The sequence below is a fragment of the Sceloporus occidentalis genome, unplaced genomic scaffold (assembly GCF_023333645.1).
Source record: "Sceloporus occidentalis isolate IW3139 unplaced genomic scaffold, rSceOcc1.0.p SCAF_4, whole genome shotgun sequence".
NCBI classification, from domain to species: Eukaryota; Metazoa; Chordata; class Lepidosauria; order Squamata; family Phrynosomatidae; genus Sceloporus; species Sceloporus occidentalis.
The window spans coordinates 107,071,551-107,092,891 of NW_028316984.1; the positions used below are offsets into that span (position 1 = coordinate 107,071,551).

General features: G+C 38.7%; 1 protein-coding gene across 3 annotated transcripts in view; it reads left to right on the forward strand.

Moving 5' to 3' along the window:
* Nucleotides 1–21,341, forward strand: part of USP47 (ubiquitin specific peptidase 47) — an 83,129-nt gene that overhangs the window by 24,906 nt on the left and 36,882 nt on the right. For all 3 annotated transcript variants that reach the window (XM_089521186.1, XM_089521187.1, XM_089521188.1), the window contains 6 exons: nucleotides 1,152–1,265; nucleotides 2,498–2,636; nucleotides 5,642–5,738; nucleotides 8,623–8,768; nucleotides 13,483–13,562; nucleotides 16,533–16,682. In XM_089521186.1, coding sequence (XP_089377312.1) covers nucleotides 1,152–1,265; nucleotides 2,498–2,636; nucleotides 5,642–5,738; nucleotides 8,623–8,768; nucleotides 13,483–13,562; nucleotides 16,533–16,682 — 726 coding nt within the window. The remainder of the gene's footprint in view (nucleotides 1–1,151; nucleotides 1,266–2,497; nucleotides 2,637–5,641; nucleotides 5,739–8,622; nucleotides 8,769–13,482; nucleotides 13,563–16,532; nucleotides 16,683–21,341) is intronic.

The following is a 21,341-nucleotide window of genomic DNA, read 5'->3' on the forward strand; positions in this document are numbered from 1 at the left end:
GCTGTTCCTGCCTCCCCTTCCATATTTGCCAGTTAGAGGGAGGCACAGAAATGCATTCATGAAGTTGTATGCTACTTGAAGGCCATGTGTGATCTTGGCCTTCCTGTTTAAAATATTTAAATGATGCTTTTGTTATGGCCTGGGTACCACATATGAACATGAAATCTTGTTTAGTAAAACACAAAAAAGTAATTATAAGTTGATGGTACGGCTGTCTTTGTTTTCTTATACTTTAACTCTCCTGCTTTCCACATTTTATTATTATTTTTTTAAAAAGTTACAGATAGTAAGCTTTAAGTAGAGTGTTCTTAGGGCTTGTGAACTACTGCTGTTAAATAGCCTTCATCCCAGCCTCATGACCCCTGGATAGTGAAGTCTGGAGCTGAATACTAGGCTTCAGCTCAATAGCATTTCTGACCACAGATTATGCCGATCACAGTCCAAAACTTCTGGATGGCAGTGGTCTGGAAAAATTTGAAATAGATGAATATGTATGAAATATTTTATATAGCCATTCTGGATGGAGTGCCTGACGAGGACATACAGTATTCTAATACTTTTTTTATTTAGTATTTTTGAAATTTTACAAAACAAAATAGATTTAACATTCTTTCCATACATATATGTACTTTTGCATCTTATTCATTTTTTTTTTTTTTACAAAAATATCCTAAATATCCCCTCAGTGCACCCCACCCCCGGAGCCATTCCCTTCTTTATACTCCATCCAAAATTTTAACTCCTCCTGTGGAGGTAATTTCCAATCATCATTTCTTCATATATTTTCAATATTTTTTTCCATATTTCATCAAAATCATTTCTTTTCTATAATCCTTTTTTTACTTTCTATTTGCATGTTAATTTGTCCTTAATTGCTAACTTCCAAATTTTTATTCTAATACTTCTTAGGTGGTTCACAAACTGTTTGCGGAATCTTGAAAAATCCTGATTTTCTGTTAAGAAGAAGCATTTGTTTACTTCATTGCTAACTATAAACAAATATATTGATAAATAGTAATATTCAGAATTGTACTGAGATTTCATATGAAGTCTGTGATATTAAAAAGAATTGTCCACCTGTTTTCCTGTTGGCTGAATTCCTCAAACTAGTTAATTTTATCTGGTAAACAATTTTGTGCTGATTATTATAGACGCCATTGGATCAATCTAGTGATAAATCTGTGGTTGATGCTGGTTTTGAGTCTGGGAAGAAGAATTTTCTTCATCTAACAGATAAAGATGGAGAACAACCTCAAATAGCCTTGGTAAGAGAATTCTGAAATGCTTATTGTAATTAATGTTATGTATTTTCATGTACTATGTCTAAAGAAAACTACAATGTTTGAGTTTTCTAGGTACCAACATTGTTCTTGTCAGTGTCAAGCATTGCTTCTGAGTCTCTTGCTACAGAGTGCTATATAATAATGAGATTACATTGATTATATACTTTATGATGTTGCTGGTTTATTTACATCAATAATTCATGCACTGTGAGAATTTTAGCAACACCAAATCATAACCATACTTTACTAAACTGAAAATAAAAAAGTAGAGGCATACCAAATGCTACCTTCCCAGAGGCACATGTGCTATTTAATCTATTAAGTCATGCTGAATTTCTGCTGTGCCTGCTGGGTGTGTGTGGGTGTGTGTGTGTGTGTATTTGTTTGTTTTGTTTGGGTGGAAATAGACCTAAGGTGCAATGATATCTTTTCCAGTAGTTTTTGTATTACTCTTTCTGTACCATACCCTTTCTGGAATACAGGCTAAAGTAAATTATGATTGCTAAAGTGTTATTACTGTATGGGGAAATATGCATCTTGCTTTCTCCATTTGCTTAAAGCTGGTCTGATTTATTGGCTAAGGGTGGGAAAAAAGGCTGTGTTCCTCAGGGCGTGCATCACCTTCATGGTTTACAACTAAATTGCCCCTTTTGCTTTGTGTTGTGAAAATCTAGCCAGCCATATAAATAGTTTTATATTTAAAGTTTATGCTGATAAGTAAAAGTCAATTAACTACATATCTTTAAGAATCAAAGCCACTATAGCTTTCAAATGCCCAGATGCCTGTTTTCATTTTATACATAATAACACACTCCTTTTCGCAGATATCTGATCTCTTCCCACCACAAAAAATTTCTTGATCCAGCCAGTGCCATTTAGGTGCAGAAAATGGGAGCATCATAGGCCACAGTGTGAGGCCCGGAGAAAGGAGAAGATTTGATCTAACTGTTACATTTGACCTGTGTTGACTAATTAAGCAGAAACATGATAGCCTGACTCAGTTTAGGCTCATGCTCCTTTTTTTCCTTCTAACTCATCATCTTTCAGTGGAAAGGCTTTATAAAGCACCTATGGATGAAATTGACCCATGTCTTATATGAATACACAGTCTGGAACTGTGGATTTTCTTAAATACTGTAAAATACTTCTTGTTGATGGATTTATTTTTTACTATGCCTCTTAAAAATCCTCCAATTAATGTGTCTAATTTTTAGGAGGAGTCTGGTGGAGCAGATGGTCATAATCCTGATAGGTTTATAGGTCCTCTTCCACGAGAAGGTTCAGTTGGTTGTTCCAGCGATTATGTCAGTCAGAACTACTCCTATTCATCAATTTTGAGTAAATCGGAAACAGGTATGATTGGTTATTTTATCCCCTTATACTTCATATAGAAGTGTTACGGTAGCTTGTGTTAAAACAAATATGTGTTGACAAGACGGAGTGCAAGCACATCAGTCCACTCTACATGGGGAATTTTGGACTAGGGAAAAGAGCTGAGGAAGTGGCATTGATACCACTGATGACAAAGATGGTGTACGTGAGCAGGAAATAATGGAAGATTAGCCACTTGGAAGGGTAGGTCATTTGTTTCATTTTACAAATGTTTAGTACTGCTTGATACCTGAACTGAATGAGTACATTTCCTGGACCATATCCTGCAATATGGAGCTGAGTAGGGATTTTTAAATTATTGATAGATTTGGTAACCAACAATTATTTCTCCTAGTCAGTAGGAATGCATTAATAGAGGCTGGAATACATGTGGAGTGTCCCTTTCTACTTAGCCAATACAAACGTCCCTATCTTTACCAAAGAATTAAGGCAAAAAGCCTTATAGGCCAAATGATGTTGTTATCCCACAAGTCTTTATTTAGAAATGAAGCACTGCTGCCACTTCCCTACCACAATTATATGAAACAGATCCCACTCCCTAAAATCTAGTCTGTTTCCCCCCTATCTCTTTAAGTGTATTTTAAATTAGTTAATGTATTTTATTATTTTTGCTCAAGTATATACACTAACTCAAATAAAATGAGATTGAACTCCTAGATGTATTTCTTCATAATTCAAATACTACTTTCCTTCTCTTTACCACAGAGAGCATTTCATTTTATGAACCACTCTACCAAATTTGAGCCAGAAAACAGTCTTAACAGAAATCAGTTTACAGCATCAGGATAATTGGGTATCAGTGTTCCTCTACAGCTTAGCTCCTATAATGCCAGTTCCCTCAACTCACACTGCCGTATTTAACACTATAGAACTCAGTAGTTTTAAAAATGCCTAACTCTTTGTAGAATCAGGCTCCTCAGCAGATAGTCATTTGATCAGTCTACATTGGGGCAAAGCCATACCCTGAAGCCCCTAAAGTCCCCAGCACCATAAAAATAAAAATTCCAGATTGATTTTTCCCCAAATGCCTCAGATGGCTCACAGACATTACAAAATAGTCAGTTTGCTTCCCCAACCCACATACCTTAAAAGCTTGCTTGATATCCCCCCCCCCCCAATGAGCCCAAAATATGGTGAAATTGAAACCAGAAGTGATGCTAGAGCATTACCTAGGAAGTCTCATTGGAGTTGTTCTATCTAAGGTGCTCAGAGGTCAGCACAGACTGATTTGAGGCCAGTTTTGAGAACAGCTCTAACCCATAGCTGTCATAGTCCAGCCAGCTAATACTGGCTGTTTGGATAACAGTGAGATGTTCTAGCTGCCAGCACTTAGGTATTTCTGACTTCCTGTTTCAGTTTTGATCAATTTCTAAGTGATTGGGGGGTTGTTTTTGCAGGTTTTTAAGGTATGGGGAGGTTTGTTGATATTTGGGTGATGAATCTTGCCTGTGATTCCGGTCCAGTGGCTGATGGATGAAGACGTCGGCTATCTCTCCAACACAGGAACAGAGCAAAGCTCCAAACACAAGCTTTCGGCTTGCTTGGAAGAATGCCTGGAGAAACAGCTGCTAGATCAAAGAATCACTCTCCAGCAGTTCACTCCTAAGAGGGCTTTATTACTTTGTCTCAAATAACACAAGCTAGTCACCACTATAAAAAAAAACTCTTACTAACCAAATCCCACAGCACAGCGTTTTTGCTTATATACAGAATTATCACAAGGCAACCACTAAGCCCAGCCCCTTCTTACACAAATTGCTATGCACCATAGACACCAATCCCTCTTCAGACTGAAGACATAGCATATTTACATTTAGTCCAGCTCAGTTGACCTTGAGCATCAGGCTGCTGCTCTGGACTCCAGCTGTAGGCTTCTGCAACCACTGCCACATCTGAACATTTTCACCTTCAATATATTAACAAGGTTAGGGGAACAAACTGATGTTACGTGGTTTTGAACCATGAAAAATGGTTGGGTGAAAAATTGACTATAAATCTTTTATTTTTTATGAGGACTGGAGGCTTTGATATACCAGTGTAGCCCACCGGGAGGGCTTGTGGGGGCAAAATCTGATCCCCACTCCCCCCACAGTTGCCTATGTGCTACATTTTTCCCTGTTGGTATAGAAATGCATTTCACCATTTGGCAGGTGGTTTGGTTGAAGGCTACATGCAACTTGTATCAAAAGGTAAAAAGTACTGTATTTGTGTTACATTGAAAGTTGTGACAAAGAGTCAGACAGCTCTAACCCATTATTTTGTGACTTCAGAGGTCTCAAGGAATTTTTTTCTTGTAGACCAAAAATCTACTTAGCATTTTCATTTACTTACGTAGAGATCATTGTCTTGCATAGAAATATCACTGTCAGCAATTGCAGTGTAGATAGGTAGTGGACTTCCAGTGTTGCTTATTAGCATTAAACACCTACATGGTTTGGGTCCAGGTTACTTGTAAGGTCACCTCCTCCCATATAATCCACCTTGTACATTCAGCTGGCCAGGACTAGACTGGCCATTGTCACCCAGAGGACATTTTCATCAGCTGCCCCTAGACATGGAAATGACCTGGCAGAGATTTGACAGCTAAACATGCTCTCTGAATTTTAAAAGGTATTAAACAGCTGTCTCTCCTGGCAAGCCTACCTAGTCGATTTTAAACTATGAATTTTAAACTGATATATTTTTAATTTTATGATTTTAATGGATCCTATATTTATATGTTTTAGCCTATGCATTTAAATGATTTATGTGTTTTAATCTATGTTGTACTCTGCCTTGAGCCTTCAGAAGAGGCGGGTAAGAAAGAAGAAGAAGAAGAAGAAGGTGATGATGATGATGATTATAGACAACACTGAATGTTTCAAATTACAATGAAGCTATTAGGATAACCGTTTTTAACTCTTGTTGAGCTGGGAGGGAAGTTTACACAACACCTAATCTTGTTGCAAATTTATTATTTTTTTTAGGATATGTAGGTCTGGTAAATCAAGCAATGACCTGCTATTTGAACAGCCTTCTACAAACCCTTTTCATGACTCCTGAATTTAGAAATGCATTATATAAGTAAGTCCAAGAGGTCATAAATGCTATTATTAGTATTTCTTGTATTCTGCCTTTCAGAGGTATTATATATTATCAGTAGAAGATTTTACAAATCTTCTACTGATTTTAACTGTGATTTTATTCTATTGTTTTAATAGCTCTCTGGTTTAATCTCTTTTTAGTATTACTATGTTTTTATACTGGGGGGGAGATAGGGTTTTTTTTAGAATTTTAACTGTACCTTGTTTTATTCTTGTCGTCCGCTTGGATTCCAAGTGATTAAGCGGAATATAAATTATTATTATTATTATTATTATTATTAAAATTGGTGTTTTCTGAGATACAAATTTCTGTGGTTGTTTATATAATGTATTAAAACTGTGTCACCCATTTTTACCAGTTATTGCAGGATAAAAAATAGTTCCTTAATTTAAGCAGGCTGTGTTGTTTGCATTTGTGTTTGTTGGGCTGCTTTGTTTTGTATATTTGTTTGAAATCTTCTTCCTACCTTAAGCAGTGAGCTCTTTCTGAATTTTCATTGAAGCATTTAGTGAATACAACTAGTTTAGTGTATATTCATGTTTGTGTAATAATTTCTGTTTGAAATAGCATGACCTGTGCACTCTACAACAGGAGTAGCAAAGTGCAGTCCGCTCATCAAATGCAGCCCTTGAGATCTCTAATTTTAGCCCTTGGAAATAACCCTCCCAGAAGACCTCATCAGCCCCCAGCAGCACCAAACAATTTTTTTTAAAATTGGAGGCTGTTTTCAGGCTGTTTTACCCCCAAATGGGCCAAAATTATCTTAAAATGCAATGTTTTTCTTCTCCTACAAAGCCCCTCAAACCTCCCCAAAACAGTAAAAAAGAGAAAAGTTGGCTAAAGATCAATGAGAATGGTAGTTAACAGTGACATCATATCACTTTTGGCACACTGAATCTCTCTGCTGTCTGCTAGACAGGCACTGAGAGGTAAAATGGTGCCCACTGCCTGTGCGCTTGCCCCCCCCCCCCCCAATACTACATAATTAGAACAATAAAAAAATTGAAAAGTGAGTGGCAGTCAGAACTGAAACATGCCATTTATTTATTATAGCCCTCTTTTTTCCTAATATTGTACTATATGGCTCATAGCAGAGATTAAAAGTACAGATAAAAACCATATTAATATAAAGAAGTTAGAAGACAAATGGATAACTCCTATTAAAAATAGCATTTTATTCTTAAATGATTATGCCTTTAGGCAGCTTTACAAATTTTCAGGTATTCATAAGTAAAGTGGGCTTGAATGCAGCTACCACTACTGCAGTAGGTTTCAAAACTACGAATTGGTTTTTCTAAGAGCCTATGATTCTGTGTTTGTCTGGCTTGTACACTCACTCATTCCTAAATCAGTAACGAAGACTGAGAGAGAGAGAGAGAAATTGCCTTTGCCTGGCAAAGCCGTTGCCAATGCACACAGTCTCTCTTGTTCTCTTGGTCATCACTACTAGGGTGGCACAGAAGAAAGGGAGTATGTGAGCCAATAGATGTATCTCTACTTCATTCCCACTTCCTGCTCCAGCATACACTGTCCGCTCTCCCTCCTGCTCACTCTCACCCTTCCCTCTATTCAGTTACTATATAGTTAATATATTCTGTGTGTGTGTGACATACACACACACAACTAGCATCTGGTTGCTGCTGTAGCTGCCATGGCAAGTGACTTCAGCTACCTCATGCACAGTTAGAGTGACAGGCCTTTAGGCCTTCTCAGACCAAGGCATTGCAGCCCTGCCATGCTCTGGGCCACAGGTTAAGAACCTATAGGTTAGGGTACACAGAAATATGGGTCAAAACTACTGGCTGGACCATAATGCCACATTGTTCCGCAGGGTTATGGGTGAATGTACTTTGATAAGCATACATTCTGCAACAAGAGTCAATGGCTAGGGACTGCCAAGGCCTCCAAGGAGACCGTGGAGGGCCGTACTCCCCTGCAGTACTCTACTCACAAACAACAACAACAACAAAAAGAAAACAAAAAACTTATATTTTTTTTCTCCCAGATACTGTCAGGGGGATTTTCCCACTTTTTTTGGCCCCTGGCCATTTTAGCAGGAACATTTTTACAGCAGGAAGTGGCCACTGTTTGACCTCTAAGAATGCTGGGGGTCTCAGAAATGGCTCTGTGGGGCTGAATGCAATTGACAGGCACCCTTTGTCCATCCTATTCGATAATGATATTCTTGCCATTTTTCTAATATCCACTTTAGGTGGTGCGTCACTGAATAAAGTTCTAGAAATTATTTGTAGCTAATATATGTTAATTCTCGAGTGTTGTCCTTGATAATAAAATTAAGAGGATTCTACAAAAGGAACTGCATTCTATATTGGAGACCAAATTGCTTTATGTTCCTCTTGATGATATTTTTCCTCCAACAGTATAGTTGGTGCATGAGGGATCCAGAACACAAACATTTGTATTAGTTTTTCTTCAGTGTATGGTTCTGGGTGTAAATACTAGCCCATGTTTAATCATACTATATCAGTGTTCCCAAGAGTTTATGTAAGAGTTCAACCTGACTTGACCAATAAATAGTTTATAGTTTTATGTTTTACAAATTTCTGCTTTTGTTTACTGTATTAAAGCAGTACTTCATATTATTTTCTTCTAGAGGATAGAAACAGGCTGCAGGCTTGTTGGTAGCACTAACTGTACAAATGTGATTTGGTACGTTTTCTTAAACGACGTCCTACTACTGTAATAAACATATCTGTTCCTTGAACTAATATTTCCATATAACCTGCTGTTCCAAAGAACATCTATGAATGTATGTTTGAAGAGCATTTCTTTTTAAACAGTGTGTTATAATTTAAATGCTTTATATTCATGGTGGTACTAAAATGCTTCATTTTGTTAATAGATGGGAATTTGAGGAATCTGAAGAAGATCCAGTGACAAGCATCCCTTACCAGCTTCAAAGGCTGTTTGTTTTATTACAGACCAGCAAAAAGAGAGCAATTGAAACAACAGATGTTACAAGAAGCTTTGGATGGGATAGTAGTGAGGGTAATTAAAACAAAATATTTGGTTAAACTGCTTGGTGAAAAATTAGATATTAACTATTATTGATTCTGTTCAAATAATTACATCTTCATTTAATCAACCAGGATATGCATGAGCAATGTACATGATTCATGAGGTTTCCACTGCTGCTTTGTTCCTTCTTTTGCATGTGCTTAGAAACAAAGAAGCCACAGTTCAAAGCTTTGATCTGAGCTAGAAAATGATAGCTAATTGATTTCAAATAAGCCAGGGCATGAACCTATGAGTTTATGTTGGCTTCTGAATGCTAGCTTGTTTGGAAGCTAATTAACCAGAGTTCTCCATTCACATGTAAGAGTAAGTTAACTGAAATTACTTTATAAGTTTGCTCATATACATGAAAGAGGAAGTAAGGCGGCAGTGGAGCAGTTGTGTGGATGGATGGCTGTTGTACAAAGGTTGTACTTGAATTAGTGCATGCACAAGGACATTTATGTCCTCTAGAAAGAATCCCAAACAAGCCATAATTAGAAGTAGCTCAGTTGTCTCAAGAAATAGATGAAACTCTGTAAGGTGGAAGCATTCTGCTAGCTTATGTACTGCTTTAAATTGTTTAATTTTTAGAATATACAAAAATCCCTCCTGGATCATCTAACCCAGTAGTTTACTGGCCACAATGGCCAATCAGATACTTCCAGGAAAGAAAAGAAAATCTTGATTGTCAAGGCTGGTACTTGGATGCTAATTTTAAAGTTATATTGTAAAATATTTGTATATGCCCCATTCAGGTGAAGTCTCACTGTCCTTAATGGCGATACATACACATGCACATGCTCCCACTGGGGATGACAGTGGTTGTACCTAATGGCAGCAAAGGAGCCCTGATGGCGCAGTGGTTAAATGCCTGTACTGCAGCCATTCACTCGAAACCACAAGGTTCCGAGTTCAAGACCAGCAAAAGGGCCCAAGCTCGACTCAGGCTTGCATCCTTCCGAGGTCGCTAAAATGAGTACCCAGACTGTTGGGGGCAAATTAGCTTACTTGCTAATTAGCTTACTTGCTGTTCACCGCTATGATCTTTGGAATAGCGGTATATAAATAAAAAAAAACAAAACAAACAAACAAAAAAAAAAAAACAAAAACAGCATGGCCGCATATAAATGCCACCATTCGGTACAATGGGACTTGAGGTCCTTCAGATTTTGGTATCTGCGGGGGGGGGGGGGGGGGGCAGTGTCCTGGAACAAACAAATCATGTGGGAACCAATGATACCGCAAGCCACAACCTTCAGAATATCATAAGAGATTATGAGGCTTTGGGTAGGAAGCTGAAAGAGATGGATGCACAGGTTGTCATCTCATCTCTTTTGCCAGTTGAAGGGCATGGTCCAGGAAGGGAGAGGAAAATAGTGAATGTAAATAACTGGCACTGTAGAAGGTTTCGTAAAGAATGATTTGGATTTTTGGATCATGGTCTGAGGAGGGACTTCTGGCAAGGGATGGGTTGCAGCTCACGCCAGTTGGCAAAAATGTTTTTGCCAATAGTCTCAAAAATTTGATCATGAGGGCTTTAAACTGAGTTATGTTGGGGAGGGAGACAGTATTCTGGAAGGCAAAAGGGCTGGAGAAAATAGTCAAACTGTCACAGAGAGAACAAGACAAACAGTGCAAGGACCCAAAAGTGGGAAGCAAAAAACCTTGCACAAACAGCAAGCAGGGGGGACCCATGGTTTAAGTTGTCTCTATACTAATGTACAGAGCATGGGAAATAAGCAAGATGAACTTGAACTCCTCGCACAACAAAGCAAATATGATATAATAGGTATCATTGAAACCTGGTGGGATGAGTCTCATGATTGGAATGTAGAAATAGAGGAGTATAACCTTTTTAAGAGAAACAGGCCAAACAGGAAAGGAGGAGCAATAGCATTATATGTCAGGGACATTTATACCAGTGAAGAGATCCAGGACATCAATCGTGGAAGCTAGGTGGAGAGCATCTGGATAGAAATTAAAGGGGAGGGAAACCAACAGGGATGTTATTGTGGGTGTCTACTACAGACCTCCAAGTCAGACTGAGGAATTGGATGATGTCTTTCTAGAACATATGACCACACACTCAGAAAGGAGAGATGTGGTAGTGATGGGTGACTTCAACTATTCTGATATCTGCTGGAATTCAAACTCAGCCAAATCCTCAAGGTCTAGCAAATTTCTCACTTGCCTCGGAGACAATTTCATTGTCCAAAAGGTGGAAGAGGCAACAAGGGGATCAGCTATTTTGGATCTGATCCTAACCAACAGGGATGACCTAGTTAATGGAGTGCAAGTGGTGGGATCCTTAGTTGGAAGTGACCATGTTCTCCTGGAGTTTGTTATACAATGGAAAGGAGAAGCCAGGCACAGTCAGACACACATTCAAACAAATAGCAAGCACATGTAGGGGTAAAGTCAGAAAAGCTAAAACATAGAATGAACTCAGGCTTGCTAGACAGGTTAAGAAGAACAAAAAGGGCTTTTTTTGGGTATGTCCACAGCAAAATGAAGAAGGAAATGGTAGGGCCACTGTGCGGAGAAGATGGCAAAATGCTAACAGAGGACAGAGAAAAGGCAGAATTACTCAACACCTTCTTTGCCTCAGTCTTCTCAGAAAAGGAAATGGGTGCTCAACCTGAGGATAATGGCGCAGAGGACAGACTAGGGGAATTTCAGCACAGAATAAGTAAAGAGATAGTACAGGAATATCTGGTTAATCTAAATTAATATAAATCTCTAGGACCAGATGAACTACATTAAAGGAACTGGTATTAAAGGAACTGGCAAATGTAATTTTGGAGCCATTGGTAATAATCTTTGAGAACTCCTGGAGAACAGGAGACGTCCCAGCAGACTGGAAGAGGGCAAACGTTGTCCCCATCTTTAAAAAAGGGCGGGGGGAGAGGATCCCAACAATTATCGTCCAGTTAGTCTGACATCTATACCAGGAACGATTCTAGAGCAGATCATTAAACAGAACATCTGGAAAGCAATGCCATAATTACAAAAAGTCAACACAGGTTTCAGAGAAAGAAGTCATGCCAGACAAATGTAATCTCTTTTTTTGATAAAATTACCAGCTTGTTAGATGAAGGAATGCTGTTGATATAGTATATCTTGATTTCAGTAAGGCTTTTAACAGGTTCCCCATGACATTCTTGCAAACAAGCTAGTGAAATGTGGGCTAGACAACGTAACTGTGTTACATGGATTTGTAATCGGTTGACTGGCCGAACCCAAAGGGTGTTCAACAATGGCTCCTTTTCATCTTGGAGAGAAGTGACCAGTGGGGTCCACAGAGTTCTGTCCTGGGCCCAGTGCTATTCAACATCTTTATCAATGATTTGGATGACAGAATAGGGAGTATACTTATCAAATTTGCAGATAATAATAATAATAATAATAATAATTTGTTTTATTTATATACCGCTATTCCAAAGATCATAGCGGTGAACAGCAAGTAAGCTAATTAGCAAGTAAGCTAATTTGCCCCCAACAGTCTGGGTACTCATTTTAGCGACCTCGGAAGGATGCAAGCCTGAGTCGAGCTTGGGCCCTTTTGCTGGTCTTGAACTTGCAACCTTGTGGCTTTGAGTGAATGGCTGCAGTACAGGCATTTAACCACTGCGCCACCAGGGCTCCATGACACCAAATTAGGAGGAATCGCTATACCCCTGAGGACAGGATCAAAATTCAAAATGACCTGAATAGATTAGAAAGCTGGGCCAAAGCTAACAAAATGAATTTCAACACAGAGAAATGTAAGGTACTGCACTTAGGGCGGAAAAATGAAATGCATAGATATAGTATGGGTGACACCTGGCTGAACAAGACTACGTGTGAAAGGGATCTGGGAGTCCAAGTAGACCACAAATGAGTCAACAGTGTGATGCAACAGCTAACAAGGCCAATGTGATTTTGGGCTGCATCAATAGAAGTATAGTGTCTAGATCAAGGGAAGTAATAGTTCCGCTCTTTTCTGCTCTGGTCAGGCCCCACCTGGAATATTGTGTCCAGTTCTGGGCACCACAATTTAAAAAGGATGTTGAGAAACTGGAGCGTGTCCAAAGGAGGCCGACTAAAATGGTGAAGGGTCTGGAAACCATGTCCTATGAAGAATGATTTAGGGGGCTGGGGATATTTAGCCTGGAGAAGAGAAGGTTAAGGGGTGATATGATAGCCCTCTTTAAATACTTGAAGGGATGTCATATTGAGGAGGGAGCTAACCTGTTTTCTGCTGCTCCAGAGACTAGAACCCGGAGCAATGGATGCAAGCTACAGGAAAAGAGATTCCACCTCAACATTAGGAGGAACTTCCTGACAGTAAGGGCTATTTGACAGTGGAACAAACTCCCTCGGAGTGTAGTGGAATCTCCTTTCTTAGAGGTTTTTAAACAGATGCTGCATGGCCATCTGTCAGGGATGCTTTGATTGAGATTCCTGCATGGCAGGGGGTTGGACTGGATGGCCCTTGTGGTCTCTTCCAACTCTATGATTCTATGAAATCACCCGTGGATACCAAGATCTTACTGTTCAGATGTTACAATGAATTCAGAAGTAAAGTGCATGACTATTTTTTATCACTTATTGTAATTCTAACTTTTTTTATTTTCAAAATTAAGTTATTGATGCTAAAATGGAAAATAGGTTAGAACATGTAATTGTATTGTTGACTAAATGAAACAATTTTATTCTATAACAGCATGGCAGCAACATGATGTACAAGAACTCTGTAGAGTCATGTTTGATGCTTTGGAACAAAAATGGAAACAAACAGAGCAGGTATAATTCTTTATATTTATTCTCGTATTAATAGAATTTAGAGAAGTGCCCAGTAATGCGCATACTAGAAATAATAGTAGAACGATAGGGAATGTTTATTAGAGCTAGGTTTAAAAGGTAAAGTGGGACTGGAGAAATCTATATCACACTTTGTTAATAGTAGGAATACTTAGGACTTCCAGTTTGGGTTGGAGGTGGGCAAACACAGGCCTGTTACAGACAGCCAAAATAAAGCTGCTTCGAGTCACAGTGGAGGTATGGTGTTTCAATGATGCATGCGTCCTAAGAGTCCAGAAGTTGCACCAAAGCCACGCTCCAGCCCTAAGGACTGGAGCGTGGCTTTGGTGTGGCTTCTGGACTCTTAGGACGCATGCATCATTGAAACACCATACCTCCACTGTGACTCGAAGCAGCTTTATTTTGGCTGTCTGTAACAGGCCACAGATCAAAGGGGAGCTCCAGTTCCATAATTCTATCTGAGCAGTTTTTCAGGGTTAGACACAGTCCTCACACATCAAATGGGTCCCAAGGAACTAGGGCACCCAGCAGGGTGGCCTTGCTCAAACAGTTTGGCGAAAAACAATAGATCTGCTGGTGGAGAGTGGACCATTGTGAGACATGCAGAACCAGCAGAGGAATTTGCTGGGCAGCAGCATCTCTCGGCAGCCACTTGGGAATAAAGAGAGGAAGCTAGAAGATTAATTGGAATACTTAAAGAATTAGATGTTTTGCAAATTCTGATGAGACCTGAACTGATCCACCACTCCCTAAAGTGAAATGTGGATAACAATGTAATGTGTATTTATACTTCTCTAATTTTGTAATGTAGTTCTCCATTTTCTGTGAAGAAGGACTGGGAGCATAGATTGTGTCATGCTACTGAAAGGGAGGAATTGTGTAACCCAAATGTTGATACTAAGACTGGTGTCTGAATTCTGCCCTGTTGTTTGTTCCCTCTGCTTTCACCCAGGATAGTGTTTCCTCTTCCTTCTCTCCTATATAAAACCTCCTCTTACTCTTCTCCACCTTACCATTTGCACCTTTGACCACTTTTCTTTTCAGCATTTTTTCCTTTACCTCCTCTCCTAAGCCCCTCTGTCCCATCTTTTGCCTTTGCCTCTCTCCTTCATCATGTGGGCTGTGGCCCTGGCATCAAAGCAAACAGCCAGTTTTTAAAAATAAAGCAACAATTCAGCACTTGATAGTGCCTGAACACAAGCACAAAGCTTCCACTCCAGCTGTAGACAGAGTGTATACCCTTCCAGTGAGTTAGGTTATCCTGGTGCTAGAGCCATCATGGCTTTTTGGGGATGCCACATACAATCCCCCAGTGAAGTAGAGAAAAACTGTGGGAAGAGAAGGCCCCGGTCTCATGCATATCGTTTCTGCTTTGCTTTGCAGAGCTTTGCAGTTTATTTTTGAAAAAGTAATTATTTTAAATATATTTAATAATTTTTTGCTTGTTAAAGGAGTATTCTTTTACTAAAATGCTGCTTCTAGTTATTGTTTTTAATTTAAAAGCAAAAGTAACAAGAACAGCATCTCCAAAACAGTACATTAGCCATACCAAGTAGGGGGTATTCTTATGCTTAAAAATAATTACAGTACAATGCAACCAACCAGTTGTTATTTTCAAAAATAACATTGCTGCCCCGAAAAGTGACACAGTACAGTACAACCCCCTATTTGCAGTGGATATGTTCCTAGACTTACCATGGAAACACGAAACCGCTGTTAATACTGAACCCTACTGAAATGAATGACTTTCAGAGAAAGTTGGCCATAGAGTTGTGCTGGAGGACCTAGAGAGAACACTTCTCTAGAATTGCACTGGAGGACCTAAAAATACATAGAGAGAACATATGTTTTTTGGATGTGAAAGTGCAGGTACTGGGTTAGTATTGTACTTCCAAGCTCTGCTTTTCTATGAGAAAATCATGTGCTTTTTGCTTTGAGATGAACTTTGTTGCATTACTAACCTTGGCCACCAGAGGGTAATATAGTCATTGTAATATGGCTCTATTAGTCAATTTCTCTCTTCCTAAACTATGATCCAAGTCTTCTTAGGTCCAAAACACACTGCAGAAATAATTCAGTTCAATACCACTTTAAATGCCCTGGCTTGGTGCTACAGAATGCTGGGAATTGTAGTTTATTGTGACACCAGAGCTCTCTGACAGAAGGCTAAATGTCTCACAAAACTACAGTTCCCAGAATTCCCTAGCACTGAGTCAGGTCAGTTATAGCATTCTCAGACTAGATTATTTCTGCAGTGTGTTTTACACCTTAGTCTACTGAGAAGGGCCTTATGAAGCTTTTTCGCTGGGTGTACCCTCCTGGCTACAGAAGAACAGTTCCTGCAAATGATTAAAAATAATTTACCAGTGATGTTATTGATCATGGATGAGGGTGGTACAGACATCCTCCCCCTCCCAGACAGAGAAAAAGGAGGTCTGCAGCTAAAACTTTGTAGCAAACATTCCCTTATTTGCTATTGTTGGGAATCTGATCCTCATCTCTTTCTGTCTAGTGGTCTGTGGCCTTTTAAAAACAATCTATGAGTTAGAGTTATTGATGAACCTGGGAATCATTTATATCAAAATGTTTGGGGCAGATTTTATTGAAAATGCCCTTCGTGGGGAAAGAGGAAAGACTTATGATGAGCACGTGCAAAATTGGCATAGAATGGCAATAGTCTTCATGAGTCTGGAATGGAAATCATAATGGATCTACAGTAGAGTATGTTCCAGTCTTTGCATAAAAGTAATGTAAGGATGAACCAAAAGTGATTATCAAAATTCATATATTTTGAACTACTGACTTATCCCTATAAGTGTTACTTGCACAATTGAAAGAGATTAAGTTAGCTATATTTAAAGGCTATGGGAAAGGATCTTGGATAAAGCAAAATATGTAAAACATTATATTCTTTAAGCTATGTTGAATATTAACATTCTTTCTCATTTGCAGGCTGATCTCATAAATCAGCTTTATCAAGGCAAGCTGAAGGATTATGTAAGATGTCTGGAATGCGGCTATGAGAGTTGGAGAATTGATACATACCTGGATATTCCTTTGGTCATTCGACCTTATGGCTCCAATCAGGCTTTTGCAAGCGTGGTGTGTACTGTTAAAACTGACTGCTAGTAGATCTATGCACACATTACATACATAATGCAACCGTGATATCATTTTTTTGAAAGGCAAGTATCATCCTAGATACTCCATCTTGGGTTGTCCGTCTTTGTGCAGTAAACCAGCTAGCAAGTTCTGGAAGGCTTTTAACCCTTCGATGAGTCCTACTGGTGCATGTCTAAGGGGATGGTAGTTCAGTCAAGGAATTTCGTGATTATGGTATACCGGTTAAGTTTCTTTTCATACTACTTCATGAATGTAGTGTTACTTTTACATTAGTATTCTCATGGGTATTTTCATGAACATTTAAAGTTTTAATATTGTTTAATATTGTAAGAAAAGCACATCAATGGGTCCATACAGACAGGCCAAAATAAAGCTGCTTCTGTCACTTTGGAGGTATTCTGTTTAAATGATGCCTGCATCCTAAGAGGCCAGAAGCTGCCCCAAAGCTACGCTGCAGTTCTTAGGACTGAAGCATGGCTTTGGCGTGGCTTTTGGCCTCTTAGGACGCATGCAGCATTTAAATAGCACAGCTCCAAAGTGACCCGAAGCAGCTTTATTTTGGCCTGTCTGTATGGGTCCAATGTCTTGTGTTAGGAACAGAATTTCTCCCTCTTTGTTAGAAGGGCATTTTTTAAAAAATGAGGTATGTTTGTTTGGGCCTTGCTTTTCAGATTAATTATCTTGAAGCTAGTGATAGCTATTGTAGAACAATAACAATTAGGAATTCTAATTCTAATATGAAATTATGTGGGGATCAGGAGGATTCAAGTCTCAGAAAATATATATTTACAGAATCCTACCGTACAACACAGTAGCATTCAGACTTAAATGTTAAGTGTGATAAGATCAATGAACATGTTAGTTCTGTATATTCATTTGATTTGGATTTTAACTGTACCAATGGATCTAGCTTTTTATTATCCCTTTGGACCATACGTGATTAAAATATCTTAAGACTCTTTACAACATCCTACAAAGATTTAACATTTCTTCTGATATGGATTCTTGTTTTCACCCCCACATCCCCCGCACATCAGTGTCAAAAGTTTAAATTCTGGTTTATTGCTTTTTTGCAAACAAGAAACAGAGTGTTTGTGTTATGCTTCTTTTTGTAAAAAGAAAAAAAGTTGCTTGCATTTTAAAAAAACAAATATAGAATAGGCATGGTTATCTGAATGTAGAAAGCATGAACATATACTTCACATCATTTCTTCACAGTTAAAACAGAAGTGAGCCTAAGTGTATATGTTTGCCTCTGACTTAAGTGACTTATAGGAATAGAGCAAGGCTCACATTGTGCAAGAATACAACAGCATGCAGGAATTATGTAGTAAACTGGTCATTGGGCTATGGACAACGAGCTACTTTTTGACCACTCTAGTTCATATCAGTTGGGAACTATGTAGCTTAAACCACTTTAATGTACAATTCAGGTGCATGCAGTTTAGAAAATGATAATTTGTAGGCATATAAAGAGTACATTTCTCAGTAAATAGAACTGCTTCCATATTTTGAGTAGCATTCAGCACACCATTAAAGTTGTACTTTCTTTGCACCATTCTTTTTGAACCACCCTGTATTTTTAATGGATCTTTTTGGATAATGAGAGATAGGAATTGAATTCTTTGATGTAACTGCATTTTTAAAAAGTGTAATAATCTATTGTTAAGAAAACTCTTGCTTTTAGATAGGACAAAGGAGCAGTTTAATTAAATATCACAGGATGTGTAAATACATATCTTTACAGGAAGGTTGCACAAATATCAAACTCCATATCCTGTGTAGGTATTATCTGTTTCTATTATGAATATGTAAACAGAATCACATTTATGATATACGACATTATTCGTAATATTGTTATGGTGGAAACTGTTGATGCTCCATTTGTCTGAGCTTATACTTTTCCCCACATTGGATTGCAAAATTGATTCTCTTGTGGTACATAATGTTTTAGATGTTAGCTTTCAACAGTTGGGAACTATGGAGGATACTTGCTTTTGGAGAAGGGGCAAATCGCCTGTTTCTAAATAAAATTCTCTAAAGGTAATATCCTCCATTGATCCTTGATTGATAAGAATAGGTATTTGGCCTTGAGATCATACCAAGGATATAATGAGAACAATACATGCGCTAATAGGGCTTATGGAAGGGATTGTGAAACTTCTTTTGATCTTGCTAGTCAGTTCCTCAGGGGGCTTGCCACAGGCGACACTACCCAAAATAGGGAATCTAAGGAGGATACTACCTTCAGAGGCCTCCAGTTAGAGGTAAGTGATTTCCCATTTCTTCAAAACATTACAGAATGGATATTAACAATATGTCATTGCCTAACTTACCAAAAAAGCCAGTTTTGTCACTGTTGGCAATTCTGGTCTATGAACAGTTTGTACTTGTAATAAAATTTAAATGGGAATTTTAAAATAAAATGTATAGGTCTAAGACATCCATTACCTTGCTGCTTATTCTTCAACTCAGAGATTATAGTGGGCTCTTGGTATCTGCTGAGATTTTGTTCCAGGAATTCCCATGGATACCAAAATCTGTGGATGTTCAAGTCCCATTATACACAATGGCATGGTAAAATGGTGTCCCTTCTCTAAAATGGAAAAATCAAGATTTGCTTTTTGTAATTTATATAATATATATATTTTTAAGATGTGGGTGGTTGAATTCATGGATAAGGAATCTGTGGATATAGAGCAACAACTGTATAGCTATAATCTCATTTGTGATTGAAATTATGTCTTTGTATTCCATTCAAGGCCAGGTAAAAGAGCCATTTTAAAAAATTATTTGTACTTTTAAAGAAAATACATAATACCTCATTTGGTTAACTAATGATTAATCAAGATGTATTTACAAATATAAATCCTGAAGAAAATCTCAAGGAGGATGTTTGTCACAATGCCTCTTTTGCCAAGAAAAAAAAATGGCCTAATTGTTAGTGCCAGCTAAAGTACTCACTGAATCAGTCACTGAATGTTAAATCAACCATTATGTAATCCCATTGTTTTAATAGGTCTACTGTAGTTGGGACTACAGTTGGAGTCCTGCTGTTGTAAGTTGGCTGTGTCTGCCTCAGTGTGAACTAGATAGTATGTTGCTGCTTACATTAAAAAAAAATAAAGTTCAGTGTATGTCAACTATTTTAGGAGAGATGGTTTATATCCAAACTGCAGGCTGTACATTACTTAGTATCTATGGCGCATTACAGACCGCCCAGAAGGGGCAGTCACGCGCTGCTGCTGGTTGCTGCGTCTGAGAACCGCAGCATCCAAACCGCACAGTTCCTGGACGCAGCAAAGAAGAAGCGCTGAAATGGTGCTTCTTCTTCCGCCCCGGATGAGACGCCGCGAGGCGCTACTCGCGCACTCGCGGCGTGCAGATGCTATGTATCCAGCACGTAAAGATGGCGGCGCCCGTGTGTATAGGGTGCCGCCATCTTTACGCCCTCGTCACGTGCTAGGGGTGAGGCCGGTGTGGACACTAGGTCCTCGGCCAACCCCTAGCACGTAACGGGGGCGCCGGAAGAGCCCATCTGTAACGGGCCTGAGTTACAAAAACTCTGTGCTTGAATCTTAACACCCTTCTAATATATTGTAATCACATCTTCCAGTATAAAATGAGACTGACTTCAAATGTGGGAAGACATAAATTAAGATCTGTTTCAGTGCAGGGCTGCACAAATAAACTGGTTAAGTACTTTAGGCTCAGCTTCTTGTACCAGCCTTGTGTATTTCTTCCATTCTACCTTTGTCTAATGTTGTACAGATGTTTCTGAAGGTAATTAATATTTATAACAACTTAGATATGATGCCATCCCCCTTTCAATGTGATGGGAACATTTACTTAAAGTTACCTCACCCCATAGTAAAAGTCAGAATGTGATGTTACTTTTAAATGGCAAAACTGCAGTAGCTTGTAGATGCTGTGGAGATTATCAGTTCGGGGTGGGGGAGCCAGGAATAAAAGATATACTCTTGGCATAATCGCATGACCGTGCTGAAGATTTTCAGATGACGTCGTGCTCATCCAGAACTTATCCCATGAAGATCCAGGAATGCTCCAGCAACAAACCACGGGACTTCCCTGTGAATAGTTTGTTGCTGGAGTGTTCCTGGATTTTCACGGGATAAGTCCTGGATGAGCGTGATGTGTCTGAAAATCTTCAGTGTGGTTGTGCAATTATGCTGTGGGTATGCCTTTTATTCCTGGCTTTCCCCCCTGTCTGATAATTTCCTTTATTATAAATCTATGATAACGTATCTCTGAAGACATTTTGTTTTGCTGTTGTAATCAGATAGTGTTATTCAAAATGTCTCCATGCTTCTGTAAAAATATCTTTATTACTGTACAGTTCAATGGAAGCAACTGTCCTAAACAACTGTTCGTAGTCTTCTGTATGTTGATACTATCAGTAATGATAATTTGTGGAAAGTCACTAGGTTAGGGTCAGGCTAATGAGACAGTTCTAGATATATTTTCTTACAAGTCAACCCTGTTGAATATAATGGTCCTTATTACCAGGTAAAAAGGTAGAAGGCTTCATTCAAATTAATTAGGCTTAGTACCATTGATTTTCAGTGAGAAAGTGAATTTGGCTGCAAGTATTTATTGGTACTTTTATTGCTGGTCTGG